This window comes from Callorhinchus milii, unplaced genomic scaffold (assembly GCF_018977255.1).
Source record: "Callorhinchus milii isolate IMCB2004 unplaced genomic scaffold, IMCB_Cmil_1.0 Scaffold17, whole genome shotgun sequence".
In the NCBI taxonomy this organism is placed as follows: Eukaryota; Metazoa; Chordata; class Chondrichthyes; order Chimaeriformes; family Callorhinchidae; genus Callorhinchus; species Callorhinchus milii.
Window position 1 is genome coordinate 12,842,789 of NW_024704758.1, and position 20,478 is coordinate 12,863,266.

Here is a 20,478-nt window from a genome sequence, read left to right on the forward strand (position 1 = left end):
AAGGGTCAGCCTTTTCGAACTGAGTTGAGGAAAGATTTCTTCTCTCAGAGGGTAGCGAATTTGTGGAATTCTCTACCCGAGAAGGCTGTGGATGGCTCAGTCCTTGAATTTATTCAAGACTGAGGTTGATAGATTTCTGAAGGATAGAGGGATTAAAGGATTTGGGGATTGGGCCGGTAAATGGAATTAGGTTAGAAGATCAGCCATGATCTCATTAAATGGCGGGGCACAGGCTCGAGGGGTGGAATTGCCTACTCCTGCTCCTACGTCTTACGGCCCTTATGGTCTTACTTGGAGACTTGCTCGATGATAATTAAGCGGTAAGTGCCCAGGAAGCATTCAAGTCGGATCATTCAAGTCGCGTTGCAACCAAAGCAAAGGCGAAGGTCCTTCACACTGAGGCGTGACATCCAAACCAACTGCAGGTCTCTCTCTCTCTCTGAACACGACCCGGGAGGCTGGACAGCTCCTGCCATTGCTTGTCTGGGCTCTGATTGCAAACGTGAGTGCTTTACCAGTATTTTGCACTCGTGCAATTTTGCATTTTAAATTTTAAAGCGCATCGTCGTGCGTGTGTGTGTGTGTGTGTGTGTGTAAAAAAAAAATCGATCATTTTAAATAGTGCTGCAAAGGTACGGTCTGCAGTCCGAATGGTGTGGACTGTTAATTAACAGGTGGACAAATAACCATCGAAGGGGAGACGTACCCCCCAACAGGTTCGTTAGAATGGTTCGCGAATCTCTGCAGAAATTCTCTTACGTTTTAAAACAGAGGACACTGTCCCCACTGCGGTTTGCGACTTCGTTCTGTTTCTGGTGGAAGCTGTAACTTTAATGTGTGGGATCAATAACCTCGATCTGTCTTTCTGCATTTTATTATTATAATTATATATATACATATATATTTCGAGACAAGCTCCCCCCCCCCCACCCCATCCCACCACCACACACACACACACACTTTTCCAAACCTTTAGTGGTATTATTTTGTGTGTGGGGTTCTCAATGATTTTTTTGGTGGGAGGGGGGGGTTTGGGGGGGGGGGGGGGGGGGGGGGGGGGGGGGGGGGGGGTGAGAGATAGGAGTCAGCAGTACCTTTGCAGTATCAAATTGATTTGAGTTTGGATTCGAATTGAATTGCATCGATTACACCCCCCCATCACCCCCCCCCACCCAACACCAGACCCCCACCCAACACCAAACCACCCCACCCAACACCCCCCACCCCCATCACCCCCACACACACACACACCACCACACTTCTGAGAGCAAATCAGCAAAGGCACAGAGACACGTTGCACAAGAGCGTTGAGGTCGCCTTGGACTGGACAGACAAGAGGGTACGGTGGGTTCTGTGATGTAGCCTCGAACCCCCACCACTCCACGAGACCACCCACCCGTTTGAATTTTAACCCCCCCCCCCCCCCCCCCCCCCCCCACACCCCGGGGGAGAAACCGTTGGTTTTCGTTGGGGAACCAGAGATCGGCAAAGACTGGAGGAGACCCCAAGGGAAGGTTAGACAGAGAGAGGGGGGAGAGAGGACCATCAGGGTCCAAGTCAATGGAAGAGATCGTTTGAGGAATTTAATGGGAGAGAGATGGAGATGGAGCTAAATAGACAGAGAGAAAGATAGACAGAGAGAAAGATAGACAGAGAGAAAGATAGACAGAGAGAAAGATAGACAGAGAGAAAGATAGACAACAACAACAAGATTTCATTTATAGAGCGCCTTTCACGTCGGGAGGACGTCCCAAGGCGCTGGACAGTTGGGTGGGGGGACCCGAGCATTGGGGGGAAATGGTCAGGATGAGGGGAGGGAAGGGAGGGAGCGAGGAGGGGGTAGAGAGTCGAGAGGAGAGCTGAAGGCACGGTCGAAGAGAAGACAGACAGACAGACAGACATTAGATATAACGATATACATTTGATAGAACGCCTTATCACATTTTCGAGAGCTCTCGAAGCGCTTGGCAGTGAGTTGACTGTGTATTTTGTGGGCGATAACACGGGCAGCCCAATTCAACGTAAAATCGTTGCTTGTTCTTCAGGTTTTTGTTCTTGAGAACACGATTCACTGAGCGAGACAATGGACGACCTGAGAAATAAACTGTTGTTTCAAGTGACCACGCAAACTGTTTCAAAGACCCAAGCAAAACTCTCAATAGTGGGGGCTGGTCAGGTTGGCATGGCTTGTGCCCTTAGTATTCTACAACAGGTAAAATGGATATGAGCGACTGATTTGTTTTTAAAGTTCATAATTATACCGAAGTATGGCAGTTAAGGTATTCTTCATTTATGATCATAGAGATCCCCATCTCCAACCTCCCCTTCCTCTCCAAGGCCCTGGAACGAGTTGTAGCTTCCTCTCCCGCCACTCCCTTCTCGAACCCCTCCAATCGGGCTTCTGTGGCGCCCACAGCACAGAAACAGCCCTGGTCAAAGTGACAAATGACATGCTGTCCATCTGCGACTAGGGCTCCCTCTGCCTCCTCGACCTCTCTGCTGCTTTCAACATCGTTGACCACTCTATCCTCATCCACCGCCTCTCCTCTCACCTCAACCTCCACGGCGCTGTCCTTGATTGGCTCACATCATACCTCTCACACCGCTTACACTTCATCTCCTCAAACGGCTTCTCCTCCAGCCCCTGGACCATCTCGTGTGGGGTTCCTCAGGGCTCTGTCCTTCAATGGGCTCCGGCCTGCTTCACGTCCCCACTATTGCTTGCCCCACTATTTGCAGGCCGGCCTTCCACCACTCTGCACCCACCCTCTGGAACTCCATCCCGCAGTCCCACTGTCTCACCCCCTTCCTTACCACCTTCAAGACCCACTTCAAGACCCTCCTCTTCGACTGTGCTTTCGATCTCACTGCTTCCCCCCTGCCCTCCACCCTTCCCCACCCCGACCCCCAGCTCGGGTCTGTAACTCTGTCTGTCCAGCGCCTTGGGATATCCTTCCGACGTGGAAGGAGCTATACAAATGTAATTTTGTTGTTATTGTTAAGCCACTTTGGATGACGTGAATTTAAAAGGGTCAAATTCCCTTTATAGTAAAATGGTTTCATGTTATGGCTTCACAATTTGGGTAGTCATCTTTGTAAGCCCATGGCTGTATGTTTCATGTTCAAGACATTTAGGGTTTTTGATCCAATCATGAATCTCAGACCTCAAAGCAACTTCCGTAACCACATAATATTTAAGATGGTCACACTTTGCTCCTCTGCTCTACCGAGTGCAGACTCTGGCGTGCAGTTCAAATCCCAAACCCAGCAGTATATTATCAAGTGGACCAAGTAAATTGGCAAAGTCTCTCATGAAATCGTCACATTATCTCAATAGCTGATGTGAACAGTCACTTTTTATCAGAGCTGTCCTGATGATTGGTACCTCTGCTCCCTTCTCCTCTTTTGGGTGGTATTATTTGGTCAGAATGTCACACAGGTCAAAGCCAAATCTGTGAGCTTTTGCCACCCAGAATAGCACCAACACTTATCATTCTAAGATGCCTCAATTCAAAGAGTAAAGAACCTCCAGATAAGTACAGTACAGTAATATTTTGTTCATAGTCTTATACACTTTATAAATCAAATAAATGGAAAAAATGCGTGATGTAACCAGACTAAGCACAAAAATCTAACATAATATTGATGATATTGTTAAAATATTGCCATACTTAGGCAGTGCATAAGTACTAACTGAAAAATAAAAGTTGTCCATGTATTTCTTTGTACAGCACTTCTCTGATGAGTTGGCGTTGGTTGATATAATACCTCAAAAGTTGAGAGAAGAATATTTGGATTTGTTACAAGGCAGTCTGTTTCTAAAATCCAAAATTGTGGCAGACACAGGTCAGTAATGAGGATGTAGGATTTATTATGGCGCATCGGACATAAGGAATCACCTTCAAGCACAAAAACGTATTGGAGATCAGTACCCTGTTTTAGAATAGACTGACTGCTGAAAATGCTTAGAAAATGGCAATAATCAAAATGTCAACCTGGCTTTTTTTTTCAGCTGCTGATGAATCTGCTGTTTTTTTGCTATTTTATGTTTTTGTTTGAACATCTTCAGTTTCTTTTTATTTGCACTGATTGTTGAAAGAGATCAGGTTATGTACCATTCAAATTATATAGTTCTACTCAGCTAACCAAGTCTCTTTCTGTTACAAAAACGGTTTGAATAGACTATGCAGTTACAGCCAATTCAAAACTGTGCATCATAACTGCTGGCGTTCGTCAGAAGGATGGACTCATCGCGCAATTGCAAAGGAACCTGGAAAGTTTCAAAACAATTATTCCCAATTTGGTTAAACACAGTCCAGATGCCATACTTCTCATTGTTTCCTCACCAGGTAAAAGTGGAAATGTATTTGCTTTTGGTCACAAATTTTCCTTTCAATCATGACTTTACTTAATTTTCTGAATATTAAACACCTCTGTGTCATTATTCCCTCAGTCTCCTATTACAGTGCACAAAGCTACAATTAGTATTTTCTCATAACCAGTATCATCCCAGTGAATTTGTACTTTACTGTTTCCTTCTCTAACACCCTTCCTGTATGTATTGAGCCATCCAACGCTGAACACAATATTCCCAAATACGAGCTAATTAATATCCTATACAGTTCAAACACGACTTGCCTACTTTTATAATAATAATTATCCTTGAATTTGATATAGCGCTTTTCAAGTCTTCGAGACGTCTCAAAGTGCTTCACAGAAAATACTGTAAAGTGAATTGGCTGTATATTTTGTGGGCAAAACGTGGCAGCCAATTGCGCACAGCAGTGTCCTACGAACAGTCATGGATTGAGTGACCAAGTTGTTATTGTTTTTTTCTCCTTGACGGATTATCATCAGCAATGGACAATGTAGGAGCAGTCAGAATCTAATAACATGAGATTGGCTAATATCTCAATCACACTTCTCTGAATGAAAAAAATTAAATGTCTATTCTGTTTTTCCTTTTAACTCCACTCCTCTCCAGAATATAATGACTTCTATTCAATATCCCTTCAGTTTTATCTTTTAGTAATTAATTGATTGATTGAGCAACAAATTGAAATTCAGAATTAATAATATTTCAGTATCGTGATTGAAGTTAATGTTTATGCATTGAGAATCCAAGTATGGCAAAGGGAGAGGAAATATTTATATTAGATTTTCACAATGCAGCAGATATTTTTTTTCTGGAAATGTGCTCTCTTTTTCAGTTGATATCATGAGTTATGTTGCCTGGAAATTAAGTGGGTTTCCATTCAGTCGAATCATTGGCATTGGTACCCACTTGGACTCTGCTCTGTATCGTTTTTTGCTGGGACAGAAGTTACAAATTAATCCAACAAGTATCCATGCTTACCTCATTGGTGAACACGGAGATTCAAGTGGTACGTGCTTTTTCCTACTAAACTTATGTATTGGCTGTAAAATGTTCACAGCAGGAATTGTAATTGGGAGTGTGAAATGCACAGGCATTAAGTTAGTCCGAATGAGGTCAAGATTGCGTTTTTAAACAAGGGTCTTCGGAAGAAAAATTCTGCTAGGGTATTGGATACCCTGTAAATGAAAGAGGATGTAACACAACAGTTTTATTAAAACTTTACATCTTTATCTCTTTTTATTGGTTCTTTAACGTAGATAATTATTTTGTTATTTTTATTTGAAATAGTTCTTTGCATTGTCAGTCTGCAGCTTCCAAGTATTTGATTCCTAACCAGAAAGTTGGCATTCTGAAAAAATTACAAATTATAGCAACTTTCTTTCCTGCTATACGCATCATAAAATCAAACAATGTCTAGTTCAGAATCCAGCAATGATTAAATTAAGAATGAGTTAAAAATGTGTTTGCCACTTATCCTGTGTGTATACAGCCGCATCACGTTCACTTAAGATGAAAAAAAAAGCTTGATTTTGGCATTCTGCCGCATTTCTCCCACAAATTATACAGTCAATTCACTTTGCAGTATATTCTGTGAAGCGCTTTGTGATGTCTCGAAGACATAAGGCAATATATCAAATGTGAGGCTTGTTATTATAATGAAGAGGAACTCAGCCCAGTTGCGTGGGTGTGAATTGCTTTGCTCTTAAAGCTGCTTCCTGCAGGGGGTGACATGATTGATGTTCTTGCGCAATTTGTACAGCACAAACCTCCTATACTGGACAGCTGGCTCCAGAAGAACAAGCTAACTGTACCAATAGTTGCTAAAATACTCTATTCTTTAACACATAAGGTTACCATGGACTGGAACTATCAAAAACGACAAAGACCATCTTTACGTATAGTACCTCAATAGTTTAAAACTACTGTGCAGCACAGTTCATTGGAAAACAAATCGAGGAAGGCTGATTAACAATACAGAATTAAAAGGAGAAACTTGGATTCTGTATTTTAGTAAATGTGAAAGCTAAAGTTTAATAATTTGCTTACAACATCACAATCTGCAATCTGGTTATAAATGGTTTACCTTTCAGTTTTTTTTCGAAACAGCAAACATTTTTGAAATGAGCATGCAAATATTGATATGTTGAAACAATCAATGTTATGGGTAAAATTTAGAAAAACAGTCCTAAGTGAAAAATATTACCTTTGATTGTTTAAAAAGTACTTGTTCCTTGTCAGGACGTGATGATTGATCAGGTATGTTTTACTAATGGTTCAAGATGCCAGCTGTTCTTCAGGCTCTCTTTTCACTGATCTTTGTGTTTTGTGCTTCACAAAGCACGAAATCGGTAATCGCTTATTATTCCGTTTTTTTGTTTTTCACGCAGTTGCTATTTGGAATAGTGCTAACGTGGCTGGTATTCTCCTGGCAGATATAAATTTAAGTCAGGCAAGTTCGGAGGGTCCTGCGATTCACAAATTGGTGATTGACAGGTAAATGCAGAGTTCCTTTTGTTAGTTCACACATATAAGCCACGTTCCATTCAAGATGGAACATATCTCTGGCTTTGAAATATTGCACATAACAGGATCTCAATGCATTCGTTTTATTAGAATCTCATATTTAGTCGTACTTTTTTGCCTATTTAGCAATCAAAGGAGGATAAGTGTACAATGATCAGTCTGTCATTTGTCCTATATCAGTCTAATCTGATCTGCGTGGACCAAAAATGTTTTGGCCCTGAATTCTTGCAAATCAACACTATTTTAAGTTGCATTGAAGAGCACAGCCATTTCCAAATCAGTACTTGCTTCAATACATAAGACTTCAATATCCTCTCTAATGGCCGACACCACATACAAATTACTCTAATAAGCAGTTCTAAAACTAAGAGCGCAACATTTCAACACTGAACTGACAACAAAATAAATTGTCCACCTGACTATTTTACTTAGAAAAAGTTGAAATGGAATGTCTCAATTCTTTTTGCTGAGAATTTGCTGACAATTCTTTCAGCGCCTTGGGACGTCCTCCTGACGTGAAAGGCGCTTTATAAATGGAATCTTGTTGTTGTTGTTGTTGTTGGTGAGAGCCTAATGAAGAAGATTAAGTGCTCGAAGACACCACCCCACATGAAGGGAATGATATTAATCCAAGCTGTTCATCAGCAATATCTGTACACAGCAGGTCACTGAATTAATGTGTGCATGCATACCTGTGCTGGTGATCTGATTATACAGAAGTCCTTTTTTTTTTGGTGGGCGAGTAGAAAGAAATCAAGGGACACGCCAAAATGACAGGAAAGAGAGAGAGAGCACATAAATTCACAATCGCACGGAATTCCAAAGAGAACACTTACTACTCCCTCAGTGGACTAACGGGGTTAGCAAACCAAGTTTCAGGTGGTATCCCACATTACAAAGATCAAATCTAAACCAAGACATGAAACTGCCCTTCATTCGGAAAATTTGGCAAATTCACAACATTAAAAATAAAAATGAGTTTTGAAATTGTGGGTATGTTAACTGAAGTCTGCTGAGAGCTTCAAGATTTCAAAGGATGCCTTTTACCTTTGCTGCCACAGCTTGGTTCTGATTTTTCTTTCATACTATAGTGGCAATGAAATTACAAGCCTGAAAGGATGTGCCTCCTGGGCTACTGCGATAGCTGTGACTAATATCAGTCAGGCCATTATGAAAAATCTCAGGACAATCAATCTGGTGTCAACATTTGCGAAAGTAAGTTTTGTGTAACCACAATTCCAACATTTTGCTGTGACTTCACACTTTTAACAATATTTATTCTGCTGTCAACAGGACCAGCATGGGATAACACAGGATGTGTTCCTAAGCCTTCCCTGTATCTTAGGCTCAGGAGGAGTATGTGGAGTCTTAAAGCAGATACTCCAGGACGAAGAGAAAGCAAAACTGAACAGCAGTGCAAACGATCTTTGGAAGATGCAGGAAGAACTTGCATTCTGAAAAGAGTGCCAGCAGTGCATGTGTGTCACCACTGGACAAACTGCATTTGCTTTATACTACATTTGATTGTCTTGTTGTAGTTTGAATATTGATGTTAGCTACTTACAGTTGTTTGCTGTGTAAGTACAAGTTCTACAAAAGTTAGAAATACTGCAGAAATTTGAAATGTTTCAATGAATGTTAAAATGAAAATTTTAATCTAGGTTTCTGATCCAGTTTGGTTCAGACAAAAGGATTCCTTCACAATACAATCGCACACATATATGCACTTCAGTAGTTTTAAGTTAGCTATAAACTTGACATCAGGAACAGTTTGAAATGACTTATTGCACATGTCCCTCACACTAGAAAGTTTGCTTACAGCATTAATGCAAACTTCAACACATTATAAAGAGAAAATGAAATAAGATGCTTTAGTAATCTCAGGCCTGAAAGGTTATCTTCTCACCCCGCCTTCTGTGTAAATGAAAAGTACAATTCTGCAAATGATGGCTTCTAAAAGCACTGCCTTAAATTTAGAGTCAGACCACATATTCTCTTAAGACTTTGATTGCCCTCTTGTTCACAGACCATTTTATGAAAAAGTATCTTTTCACAACATACAGTGTTAAATTTTAGTTACAGATCAATCAAGGTTTTTGTTTTTAAAAGTAATTTGCTGAAGATCAGAAACATTTGTGTTCATTTGGCAGAGACATTTGTATTTTCTGGAGTCAGTAGAGGACTATCCTGTCATGATAAGTGGCATTTTAAAGAAAATATAATTGTAAATCACCAACTCATGGCACCTAAAATATTGCCAGTCATGTGATCAAATTAGGCTATGGACTATTGTTGAATGATTGTGCAATTGGTAATCATACTTGTGCAGCCAATGCATCAGAAATCAATTTACTCCTGGAAATGTCAGTCTCTGAAAGCGAGCAATTTACTGTCATGACTTTTATTCTTGAATGATTTTCACCGGTGAAAAATCGGGTGCTGTACTCATTTGGAAGACAATTTTATTCAATTGAGTGAAACCAAGGCCTCTTCTTTGTATGGCAAATAATGTGTTTGTTCCAAAGTCAATTCAAATTGTGATTTAATCGCAAATGAATTTCTGGTCCTCATAGACATCTCGTGAACGGTGAGCTCCATCTTCAATGCAAATAATTCACTGCAAGTTTGATATTTGTTGGTGTTCTCTCTCTTCCATGTGTTTAAGTGCAGACTGCACTGGATCAAGCAACAGCCCATCAAACAATACATTTGGATTGTTCTTTACATATCTACCACTTTCTGATATCAAAGGGTAATTAAAATGTTCTGACTTTACACGTTTGCAAATATCAAAGCAAATATTGGGAATGGTCTTTTGTTCAGAACTGCTGGAGTGTGAGTTGCAGCCGGAGTTATTGTCCAATAAAACCTCCATATCGCATTCTTTTTCAGAGTGTTGCTTGCTCAGTAAACTGCATGAATCTGAAAAGGGCAACATAATAATTCATAACAGTTTCTTCTAATTTAGGAATCAAGAGCTCGAGCTTGTTTATGTGAATAACTTGGAAGCACAACACTAATTTATGAGATGCAATGCAAGCAAACATCACAACTGTTCAGTCAGTTGCCTTAAAAGCACATACGGGTACCACCAGTGCCATATGATACAGATTAGAAGATTGTTCTCTCAGTTCGGCTCACTTTTGCCTCTAGCTAAGATTGTGGACTCAAGCTCCCCATCGAGCTAGGTTAACACTTCAGTTCTGTTCTGAGGATCCACAGCATTGTTTGAGGTGCCGTCCTTTGGATGAGATGTTAAAACAAGGCTTTTTTTAAAAAAAATCATAAATATGAAAATTATACTGAAATTATTGAATACCTTCTCTGGGGCTCTTACCTGAAGGAAAACGTCTGTGCCTCTGAAGAGAGGACGAGTCCACAAATGTTTTTTTGCAATCCTCACACTTGTACGGTTTTTCCCCTGTGTGGCGACGGAGGTGCACCTTGAGGTGTGTACTGCGATGAAATGCTTTAACGCAAAAAGTGCACTCATATGGTCTTTCCCCTGTATGCGTTCGACGATGGTCATTGAGATTGGACTTCTCTGCAAATCCTCTGCCACAGTCATCGCACACATACGGCTTCTCTCCTGTGTGAACGCGTCTATGCATGGTTAGTTGTGCTTTCCGCAAGAATCTCCTCCCACAATATTCACATTTAAAGTACTTCTCCCCAGCAGAAAGATGTTTCTCACTGCTGGAAAACAAAACCTCTTTAGAAGTCAATTCAGGGTTTTGAGATCTCGGGCAGGAGATGGTTTTGCTATCTGTGTTACAGTCTAGGTTTCTCATCGCGCCAACTGGAAAGTTGCAAACTTCATACCTTTTGTCTAACGAGTGATCGCTGATCTGGGTTGTGCCCAATAGAATTTCCACAGCAGAGTTTTTCTCACAATTCTGGCTTGTGAATTCCTCAGGGCAAAGGTAGGCCAAACCTTCAACAGCACGTTTGGTTTCATCAGCATCTGCGTGAGAAATTACAGATTAGTCCTGTATTATTCATAATATTTGGGAGAACATAAAAGGGATGATTATCAAACTCCAAAATATAAGGTTAAGCTGACACAACAGAAGGAATGTTAAGGGAGTGCTGAATGTGGGTCTTTCACTACGAACGATACAACATATATTTAAGATCTGCAATTCATTTTAGTGGTCCTAGATTTCTTCCTCATTTATACTATTCCCAGGCAGATATATTACCCATTGTCCCACAACTTGTAAGAGTTTGCTGACTTTAATTAAATGCAGGATACACAACCTAGCAACAGCTATCTAGAGTTATTTTATAGTGTTTTAAAAAAAGATGGTAAAGAACTCAAACTACTTCAAAGAAATACTGTACTTCATTACCTTGTTTGTTATCCATATCCTCTCCTTGAATAATGTGTCCATCATGAATGGTGTCTGCATTAGAATGACAAATTTGTTCTTTCATTGGCTTGTTTCGCATAGCAGCTGCTGAATCCATTTGATTGGTTTTATAGCAAGCTGAGGAAGAATAAATACTGAAAATGACACTGGATTAACTTTCCACATCAAAAGTATATTGTTACAATTGGACAATACAGGATAAAAGTCAGTCTTCAAAAGTAAACTGAATGAAACAGGAATAGAATTTAATGGCAAATTAAAATGCTTAGAGAAAGTTATATTGCCACCAACATTTTAAATACACAGAACAAAGTGGCCTGGATTCAGGCAATGTAACTGACTTAGCAGAACAACTTCAAATATATACTTTCTTTGTTAAGGTCTAACATTCTCAGCGTCTATGAGCTCAGTGTTGATGCATACTGATGTAAGACTGAGAAAAAAAAGTCTTGTAACACTAAGTTTAACAGCTGCCCTCAACATTGCCAGGTTAGAAAAAGGAGAAGTTTTTTATTTAAAAAAAGCAGACATAAGTTTCTAATGATTACAGTTACAATCACACATTACATCAACTGTATTACAGTGCTTTACAATATGAAAACAGTAAAGGGGCCTGACCTGAACTGCACAGGGAGAAGAGATAGAACAGCAAGCTGCACATTATTATTTCTGTGACAGGATCATGTAGGTTCTTTGACAATAATGGTCATAAATTACAAGTTTACCACGATATGCATCGCAAAACATGCTCGCCTAACATTAACTGCAATATCAGCCCATAGGAGTCCACATTTAAAAATATTCTTCCTGATTGGTCTGGCTTACCTGAACGACACTTGTGCCGCTGAAGAGATGACGTGTCCACAAACGTGTGTTGACACACGTCACATGTATAGGGCTTCTCTCCCGTGTGACGACGGAGATGCACCTTGAGGTGGGAGCGACGGTAAAATGCCTTCCCGCACCAACTGCACGAGTGAGGCCGGATCCCTGTGTGAGTGCGCCGGTGTTCATTGAGGTTGGATTTTTCTGCGAAAGCTCTTCCACACTGCTCACACGCAAACGGCTTCTCACCCATGTGTGTACGATGGTGAGTCATTAACTGCTCTTGACACAAAAAACTCCTTGTGCAATATTCACAGTTGAAGAGCTTCTCCTTATCACAGATGGACGAAGAGAACTTGAGCACTCGTTCATCTTTATCGTCGAGTTTATTTTCCAGCTTAGAATTTCCTTGGGTCAAAGTTTCATCGAAAATGCTTGGTTTGTCCTGAGATAGGATGTTGTTCATCTGTTTCCGACTATTTACTAAAATATCTCTCGACTTTGTCTCACTTTCAACTGCTCGAAAGCCATTTACAGTTGTGGCCTTTTGGGTATTGCAGATTTCAGGATCCAGCAAAGCAACATTAGCTGAATCTGTGTAAAAATATTCATTGTTTGACTTTTGACAAACAGACATTGATTACATTACAAAATTACACTTGCATAGCATCTTTCACATCGGGAGGATTTTTTGTGTAATTAGAAAGCTACATGAAAATAAATTCATGAATGGAATTTCAAAATAGCTCCTCTGTGGTGCATGATACATTGATTAATTTCTTCTTCTTTGACCGAGACTTCAAACACCCTCCTAACCTCCCGACCCACCCCAATCCCGACCACCAGCTCGGGTCCAAATCCTTGACTGTACAGCGCTTTGGGACATTCTTCCGACGTGAAAGGTGCTATAGAAATGTAAAATTGTATTGTAATCTGTCATCAGTTTACCTGAACGACACTTGTGCCGCTGAAGAGATGACGTGTCCACAAAAGTGTGTTGACACACGTCACATGTATAGGGCTTCTCTCCCGTGTGACGACGAAGATGCACCTTGAGGTGGGAGCGACGGTAAAATGCCTTCCCGCACCAACTGCACGAGTGAGGCCGGATCCCTGTGTGAGTGCGCCGGTGTTCATTGAGGTTGGATTTTTCTGCGAAAGCCTTTCCACACTGCTCACACGCAAACGGCTTCTCACCCATGTGTGTACGATGGTGAGTCATTAACTGCTCTTTATGCAAAAAACTCCTTGTGCAATATTCACAGTTGAAGAGCTTCTCCTTATCACAGATGGACGAAGAGAACTTGAGCACTCGTTCATCTTTATCGTCGAGTTTATTTTCCAGCTTAGAATTTCCTTGGTTCAACATTTCATCGAAAATGCTTGGTTTGTCCTGAGATAGGATGTTGTTCAGCTGTTTCTGACTATTTACTAAAATATCTCCTGACATTGTCTCACTTTCAACTCCTTGATAGCCATTAACAGTTGTGGCCTTTTGGGTATTGCAGATTTTAGGATCCAGGAAAGCAACATTAGCTGAATCTGTGTAAAAATATTCATTAAGGTTTGATTTTTGACAAACAGATATTGATCACAATGCAATGCAAAATTACACTTGTATAGCATCTTACACGTCTAGAGGATTTCTTTGCGTAATTACAAAACTACACAAAAATAAATCCATGAATGGAATTTCAAAATAGCCCCACTGTGATGCACGATACATTTGATTAATCTCCTTTTCTACCGAGCCTTCGGCCACCCTCCTAACCTCCCTTCCCTCCGTGATACCGACCCCAGGCTCGGGTCCAAATCCCTAACCGTACAGTGCTTTGGGACATCCTCCCAACGTGAAAGATGCTACACAAATGTAAAACTGTATTGTAATCTGTCATCAGTTTACCTGAACGACACTTGTGCCGCTGAAGGGATGACGTGTCCACAAACGTGTGTTGACACACGTCACATGTATAGGGCTTCTCTCCCGTGTGACGACGAAGATGCACCTTGAGGTGGGAGCGACGGTAAAATGCCTTCCCGCACCAACTGCACGAGTGAGGCCGGATCCCTGTGTGAGTGCGCCGGTGTTCATTGAGGTTGGATTTTTCTGCGAAAGCCTTTCCACACTGCTCACACGCAAACGGCTTCTCACCCATGTGTGTACGATGGTGAGTCATTAATTGCTCTTTACACAAAAAACTCCTTGTGCAATATTCACAGTTGAAGAGCTTCTCCTTATCACAGATGGACGAAGAGAACTTGAGCACTCGTTCATCTTTATCGTCGAGTTTATTTTCCAGTTTAGAATTTCCTTGGTTCAACGTTTCATCAAAAATGCTTGGTTTGTCCTGAGATAGGATGTTGTTCAGCTGTTTCCGACTATTTACTAAAATATCTCCCGACATTGTCTCACTTTCAACTGCTCGATAGCCATTTACAGTCGTAGCCTTTTGGGTATTGCAGATTTCAGGCTCCAGGAAAGCATCATGAACTGAATCTGTGTAAAAATATTCATTAAAGGTTAATTTTTGACAAACGGACATTGATTACAATGCCATGCAAAATTACACTTGTATAGAGTCTTTTACGTCTGGAGGATTTTTTGTGTAATTACAAAACTGAACAGAAATAAATACATCAATGGAATTTCAAAATAGCCCCACTGTGATGCACGATACATTTGATTAATCTCCTCTTCTACCGAGCCTTCGGTCACCCTCCTAACCTCCCTACCCTCCGTGATCCCAAACCCCAGCTCGGGTCCAAATCCCCGACTGTCCAACACTTTGGGACATCCTCCCAACGTGAAAGATGCTACACAAACGTAAAATTGTATTGTAATCTGTCATCAGTTTACCTGAACGACACTTGTGCCGCTGAAGAGATGACGTGTCCACAAACTTGTGTTGACACACGTCACATGTATAGGGCTTCTCTCCTGTGTGACGACGGAGATGCACCTTGAGGTGGGAGCGACGGTAAAATGCCTTCCCGCACCAACTGCACGAGTGAGGCCGTATTCCTGTGTGAGTGCGCCGGTGTTCATTGAGGTTGGATTTTTCTGCGAAAGCCCTTCCACACTGCTCACACGCAAACGGCTTCTCACCCATGTGTGTACGATGGTGAGTCACCAACTGCTCTTTATGCAAAAAACTCAGAGTACAATATTCGCAGTTTAAGAGCTTCTCCTTATCATAGACAGATGAAGTGAAATTGAGCATCGTTTCATCTTTACCGCCACGTTCATTTTCTGGCTTAGAATTTTCATTGCATTCCATTGCCTGTCCAAATATGCTTGGCTTATCCTGGAATAAAGTGTGGTTTGGCAGTTTTAAACCATCTACTAAAATGCCTTCAAATGTTTCCTCTCTTCCGTCACCTAGAGAGCCGTTCAGAGATGAAGACATTGCGGAATCACAAATCCCATTCACTTGAAATACTTCTTTTTCTGAATCTGTAAAGAAGCACGAGTTACAATTGAACTTTAGAAAGATGCCTTGAGAGAACTCAGGAATTACCTGCCTAGAAAATTATATTACACACTGATTTCTCACCAGTATGTTTGAACATGTGGAGATTTACGGTAAGCTCTGAGAAAAATATGAGTCCACAATATTCACATTTGAAGATCAGATCACTTTTGATTCCAATTTGATTTGTAGATAAATCTTGAGCTCCTTGTCCACTATAGCATTCTGGATGTGCAAAATCTAGAACATATAATATACTATATATAAAAATATAAAATATTGCTAGAAACATACAAAGGATACAGAATAGCAGTTCTCTTAACACAATATTATTTTAATTTCAAATTTACAAGCTTGTATGTATGGCCAAATGAAACTTGAAAAGCCAGAAAAGGGTATTTGAAAATATTGATCTTATGACGTTGCCTCATGAGGAGAGGGAGTTTTCACTTCCAGTAAAAATAAGTGCGTGTGTGTATGTGTGTATTATGGAAAGGGCAGAAATAACTCGCTTACGATAACATTTCTATTTTATAGAAGATTTAAATTTCACTTCTGACAGAAATTCATTGATGTCTTATTGAAAATACTCCTTGATAGAAAACACACACCTTTCTCATGCAGAAATAATACATTCAACAAGTCAAAGCACTGCTTCTTGCTCAGGTAAAATTAGGAACAGTACATTGAACACTGGCAACCGGTGTGATATAGGTTTTAAGTCTTATTATTAATTTGGTTCAGATGACATTCATAGGCTCCTTTCAGCTTTCTAGTACACTCTAAACATCTCAGCTGTATTGGTTATATTAACAATCATTCAAGCCGCTACAATATTGTTCTCAGTTTACCTTGATTTTCCTGTACCTCAGCCTCATATTCCTGTTTAATTTGTTGGTCATAATACTCTCCACACATGTTAATATTTTCTTGCTTCTCTTTTAGCAGACTCCGTTTTTGCCTAGGTTTATTTACTGCTTCATCTTCTCCGTACCAGATTAATAATTCGTGTGCTGGTTCTATTGATTTGCAGACTTTATAGTAGAACTTCCCGTTATACTGGGAAACTACGAGGTTTCTCTCTGCAGGCGTCTTGGCAAAGTTCACAAATCTGGATAAAATATATTGTTTACATTATATACATTACTTTTCCGAATTTCCCCACACAACAATCATTTCAGCAAGATTACCACAGTTCAATTAGCATGACAACATCCAAGTACAGTTCTGCACTTAATATAACTGCAAGGTACTCAACGACTCAGCCTCATTTTCAATTGAAATGCACCTATCAAACAAAACATTCTGAAGCTGCAGCTAAAAGGGCAATATGTTCACCGTTTTCGGGTTGCTGCCGTTGTAAATCTCAAACAAGCCATGATGAACACTTCTAACATGTTCTCATAAAATAACAGGCAGAACAAGCTAGAGCATGGCAAATTACGCTAACAGTCAAGAAAAACGCTGTAAAAATAATAGATTTCCCAAAAGTGCACATTCATTATTATGAGACATGTAGCAGAAAAATGTAGCTATAAAACAAATGATAAAGTATATGTAATATTAACTAATTAACTCACCTCATCCAATTGGACTTTGATTCATCAAAGGCACCTAATTTGGCCAAATTTCTCTCCTGCACCTACAGATCAAAAAATTAAAAAATCTGCTTTGATATTTCAATCTATCAATTATATGTACTGTATTATGAACACAATTTAGGTAGAAGGCTCAAGCAACAATTGAATAATAAAATGTATGCCAAATATAAATACACCTGACAGAAGAGATTGGGAGACCTGAAGCACATTTCTTTACATGGCTCTAAACACTGGACTGCTTGGCCAAAAATTACCAATCTGCAAGACAGATTGTGATCTGTTTGTTGACTGATAGCTAGGAAAAGCTAACAGCTATAGTTTTTTAGCCGAAGATCTGTGGTGATAATCCACTGCTCTGTTGAGAAATTAGGGATAATTAAAATTAAATGAACTGTACTTACCATCTGAGTATACAGTTTTTCTACAGATCCCTTTTCGACTGGCAACAATCCTTCAATTGGCCCAAAAAGGACTCCTTTAGGTATGGTTTTCACAGTACACCAAACTCCAAGCCCTTCTTCACGATTTTCTGATGGTCCTACTGCAAGCCCATGAGGGGTAGAATAGAATGCTCTAGAAGTGGTCCCAAACTGAACTGGTGTATCCGTAATAAACACAAGTAATCCATGGACACCACATTCTTCAGAGTCTAAAAGAAAACACAAAAACAAGTTATGCAAAGACTGTTTCCAACCCAAGAAGTTTTATATAAACAGAAAACCCTGAATGAACATAGTCAATTTCTTTTCAAAATTCACTACATTTTTGTATATTATGTTATTGACACAGAAAAACCCAGTTATTAATTTGCTCCTATACAAAAGTTACATAGCAACATTGTCACTGGAGAAATGTAATAGGGCCCACTTTGGCTTCCTGAAGTAAGGTTGTGTGGAAGTGAACATATAATTAAATGCAAAAAAGGAGTGAAAGCTACAATAAAAAGACGAGACTGAGAGTTCAAAAATTTTTTGAGATGAACAGAATGGTTTTCCAAATGGTAACCGACTTACACAAGTTATCACTTGTACCACAGCTTTTGTGGTGAGCATCACCCTCTTTTGTTATCTCCTTCAGAAAGGGTTCTTCCATCTCACTGGACTGGTCCGAGTCCATATTTTCGCCAGTCTCGCTTCCTATCAGGACACACCAGGCCAGAAATGTAAATTTCACCAAAGTTCTAAACCGCACATTTTCTGAGAAACAAGCATTTGACACATCTAAAATTATACACAAAATTAAAGCAATGGCAAAGTACAAATTCAACCAGCGAACGATTACTACAGTGGCACGTGCCATATTCCCTCATGTAAGAATAATAATAATCCTTGCATTTGATATAGCGCTTTTCACGTCGGGAGGACGTCCCAAAGCGCTTCACAGAATATACTGTGAAGTGAATTGACGGTATATTTGTGGGCGAACGCGGCAGCCAATTGCGCACAGCAATGTCCCACGGACAGTCGTAGATTGAAGATGACCAATTTATTATTGTTTTGGTTTTGGAGGGATTATTATTAGGCTCCGTGTGGAGTAAGGAAACTTGCCCGAGGTTTCGCCCTGACCTGCCTGGAATTGAACTCAGGTCTCTCGCTCGCAAAGCGAGTGCTCTAACCGCTGAGCTGCAGGACTCCATGTACAGTAGCCACCGGTAAATCTGACCACCTATTACTTTAATTTTGCCTTTGGCTATCAGAGCACTAACCTGCAGTGCTCACAGAATATCGGGAAAAGGGTTCAATGCCTCGTCACGCTCTGCCGTATTGCCCAACTCACTCAGGTCGTCGTGGGGAGTTCTGACACCGCTCTATCGGGTGGACGGGGGGGGGGGGGGAAATGAAGAACATTAAGAGAAGGAATTATTCCTGGTTGCTTTTGTTCGGACAAATACTTCGCCCCCCCCCCCCCCCATTACTCGAAGAGCGGTTACTTCTCGTAAAAGAACAGACATTTGTCTCACTATGAGAAGGTACACAGCAGCAGCAACAGTAGGCGCGGGTTCGTACAATGGAAGTGCACGGAAACCGAAAGCAACTTTTCATTGCAAGTTTTCAGCAATCAGTCCTTCCGACAGTTCCCTCCTCCGCCCGCCGCGGCCCTTTTTTTTTTTCGAAAAAAAAAAAAAAGCGCGTGAACGTTTCGTGGCATCAGTCACGGTCCCGCTTATCGTAGCTGTCACCTTAACGTGGAGCGCAGGCGCTGCCGCTTTCCGAAAAAGACGGGCATTTTGGGGGCTTTCCTGCGGCCGATGAAACAATACTGAAATATGTCACACCATTGGCACGTGAACTCCAAGTACGGGGGTGGGGGGTGGGGGGTCGCACCTAAACAGCTAATGCTATTATCATTACTATTATTTTTTTCTTTTTTTAAAAAAAAATTCTGATATTTACGACATTTCCAGCAAATACATATTTGAGGGTGAGATGTGTTGTCAGGGCCCACGTGGATGTGTAAGAGCTGACGGGGATAAGGAAGATGGGGAGTGCACTCACTCCACCCCCCCCCCAACCACCCCATTACCCCCTAATATTCCCCCAACAAACCAAACCAAACCCACAAACCCACCCACTCTGGGGCCTCTCTGCATCTCCTGGTTGTGCGGGTTTGGCTGACTCTTTAGCCCCATGAACTGGTCAGTACCCCCTCCTCCCTCTCCCTCTCCCCCTCCTCTCTCTCTCCCCCCTCCCCTGGGAGAGGGGGCAACGACATTCAGTCAAAACTGCACGTGATCGAGAGGCCCACGGAAGGCTGAGCCTGTGGCCCCCCCACTGCTTCCCTCCCTCCCTGGCCTCCTGACACACACACACGCGCACACACACACACGGACTGACGAGCGCGCAGACCCCCACCTCCTCTCCCGGCGGCCGCCTTCGGCCGACAAAGAAGGAAGCCTCAGCGCCACCGCCCTCCACCGCCAGCACCAGAGCCCGTGGCCGCGTTCAAACAGCTCGAGCTGCCAACCGTCACCGCCCGCGCCCGCCCCGCCCGCCCCCCCGGTGCGCACGCGCGGCGCACCGCACATGCGCAGACGCAGCAGCAGCCGCCCACCAGGTGTGTGCGTTGGAGTTACTGCGCACGCGTGCAACTGGCAGACAGGTGCGAGATGCCCAACATCCCAGAGAATGGCCCCAATAATAACTATATGTATATATATATATATATTTACACATATATTGATGAACGATAATAAGAATAAGAATAATCCCCGGCAGCTGATAAGAGAGCAGCCGCTCATTCGAGGCGTCTCAAAGCGCTTCGCGGGACGCGCCGTCGAGCGCAGCGACCGCGCCTCGGGTTGGCCGTGA

General features: G+C 41.6%; 2 protein-coding genes across 11 annotated transcripts; one reads left to right on the forward strand and one right to left on the reverse strand.

Moving 5' to 3' along the window:
* The first annotated feature begins 439 nt into the window (after positions 1-439).
* On the forward strand, positions 440-8,479 carry LOC103175008 (L-lactate dehydrogenase A chain). Of its 2 annotated transcripts, none has more exons than XM_007887712.1 (8): positions 440-502; positions 2,046-2,212; positions 3,732-3,846; positions 4,182-4,349; positions 5,211-5,384; positions 6,766-6,871; positions 7,993-8,116; positions 8,195-8,479. In XM_007887712.1, the coding sequence occupies exons 2-8, from the start codon at positions 2,084-2,086 to the stop codon at positions 8,357-8,359; spliced, it is 981 nt and encodes a 326-aa protein (XP_007885903.1). In that variant the 5' UTR covers positions 440-502; positions 2,046-2,083; the 3' UTR covers positions 8,360-8,479. The 2 variants fall into 2 exon arrangements, with proteins under 2 accessions (XP_007885903.1, XP_007885904.1); XM_007887713.1 differs by lacking the exon at positions 440-502 and adding an exon at positions 633-716.
* An 807-nt stretch (positions 8,480-9,286) lies between these two features.
* LOC103175007 (zinc finger protein 62 homolog) lies at positions 9,287-20,160 on the reverse strand. 9 transcript variants are annotated; one of them, XM_042341403.1, is made up of 15 exons: positions 20,023-20,160; positions 18,876-18,977; positions 18,184-18,306; positions 17,572-17,819; positions 17,150-17,211; positions 16,421-16,680; positions 15,654-15,809; positions 14,957-15,553; positions 14,003-14,596; positions 13,048-13,641; positions 12,100-12,693; positions 11,254-11,391; positions 10,724-10,865; positions 10,239-10,594; positions 9,287-9,823 (listed from the first exon to the last, which is right to left on the reverse strand). In XM_042341403.1, the coding sequence occupies exons 3-15, from the start codon at positions 18,284-18,286 to the stop codon at positions 9,516-9,518; spliced, it is 4,152 nt and encodes a 1,383-aa protein (XP_042197337.1). In that variant the 5' UTR covers positions 18,287-18,306; positions 18,876-18,977; positions 20,023-20,160; the 3' UTR covers positions 9,287-9,515. The 9 variants fall into 9 exon arrangements, 7 of the variants coding, with proteins under 7 accessions (XP_042197337.1, XP_042197336.1, XP_042197335.1 ...); XM_042341402.1 differs by having other exon boundaries at positions 10,239-10,597; XR_006085549.1 differs by adding an exon at positions 10,043-10,142 and having other exon boundaries at positions 9,758-9,823; positions 10,239-10,865.
* Positions 20,161-20,478: the final 318 nt, after the last annotated feature.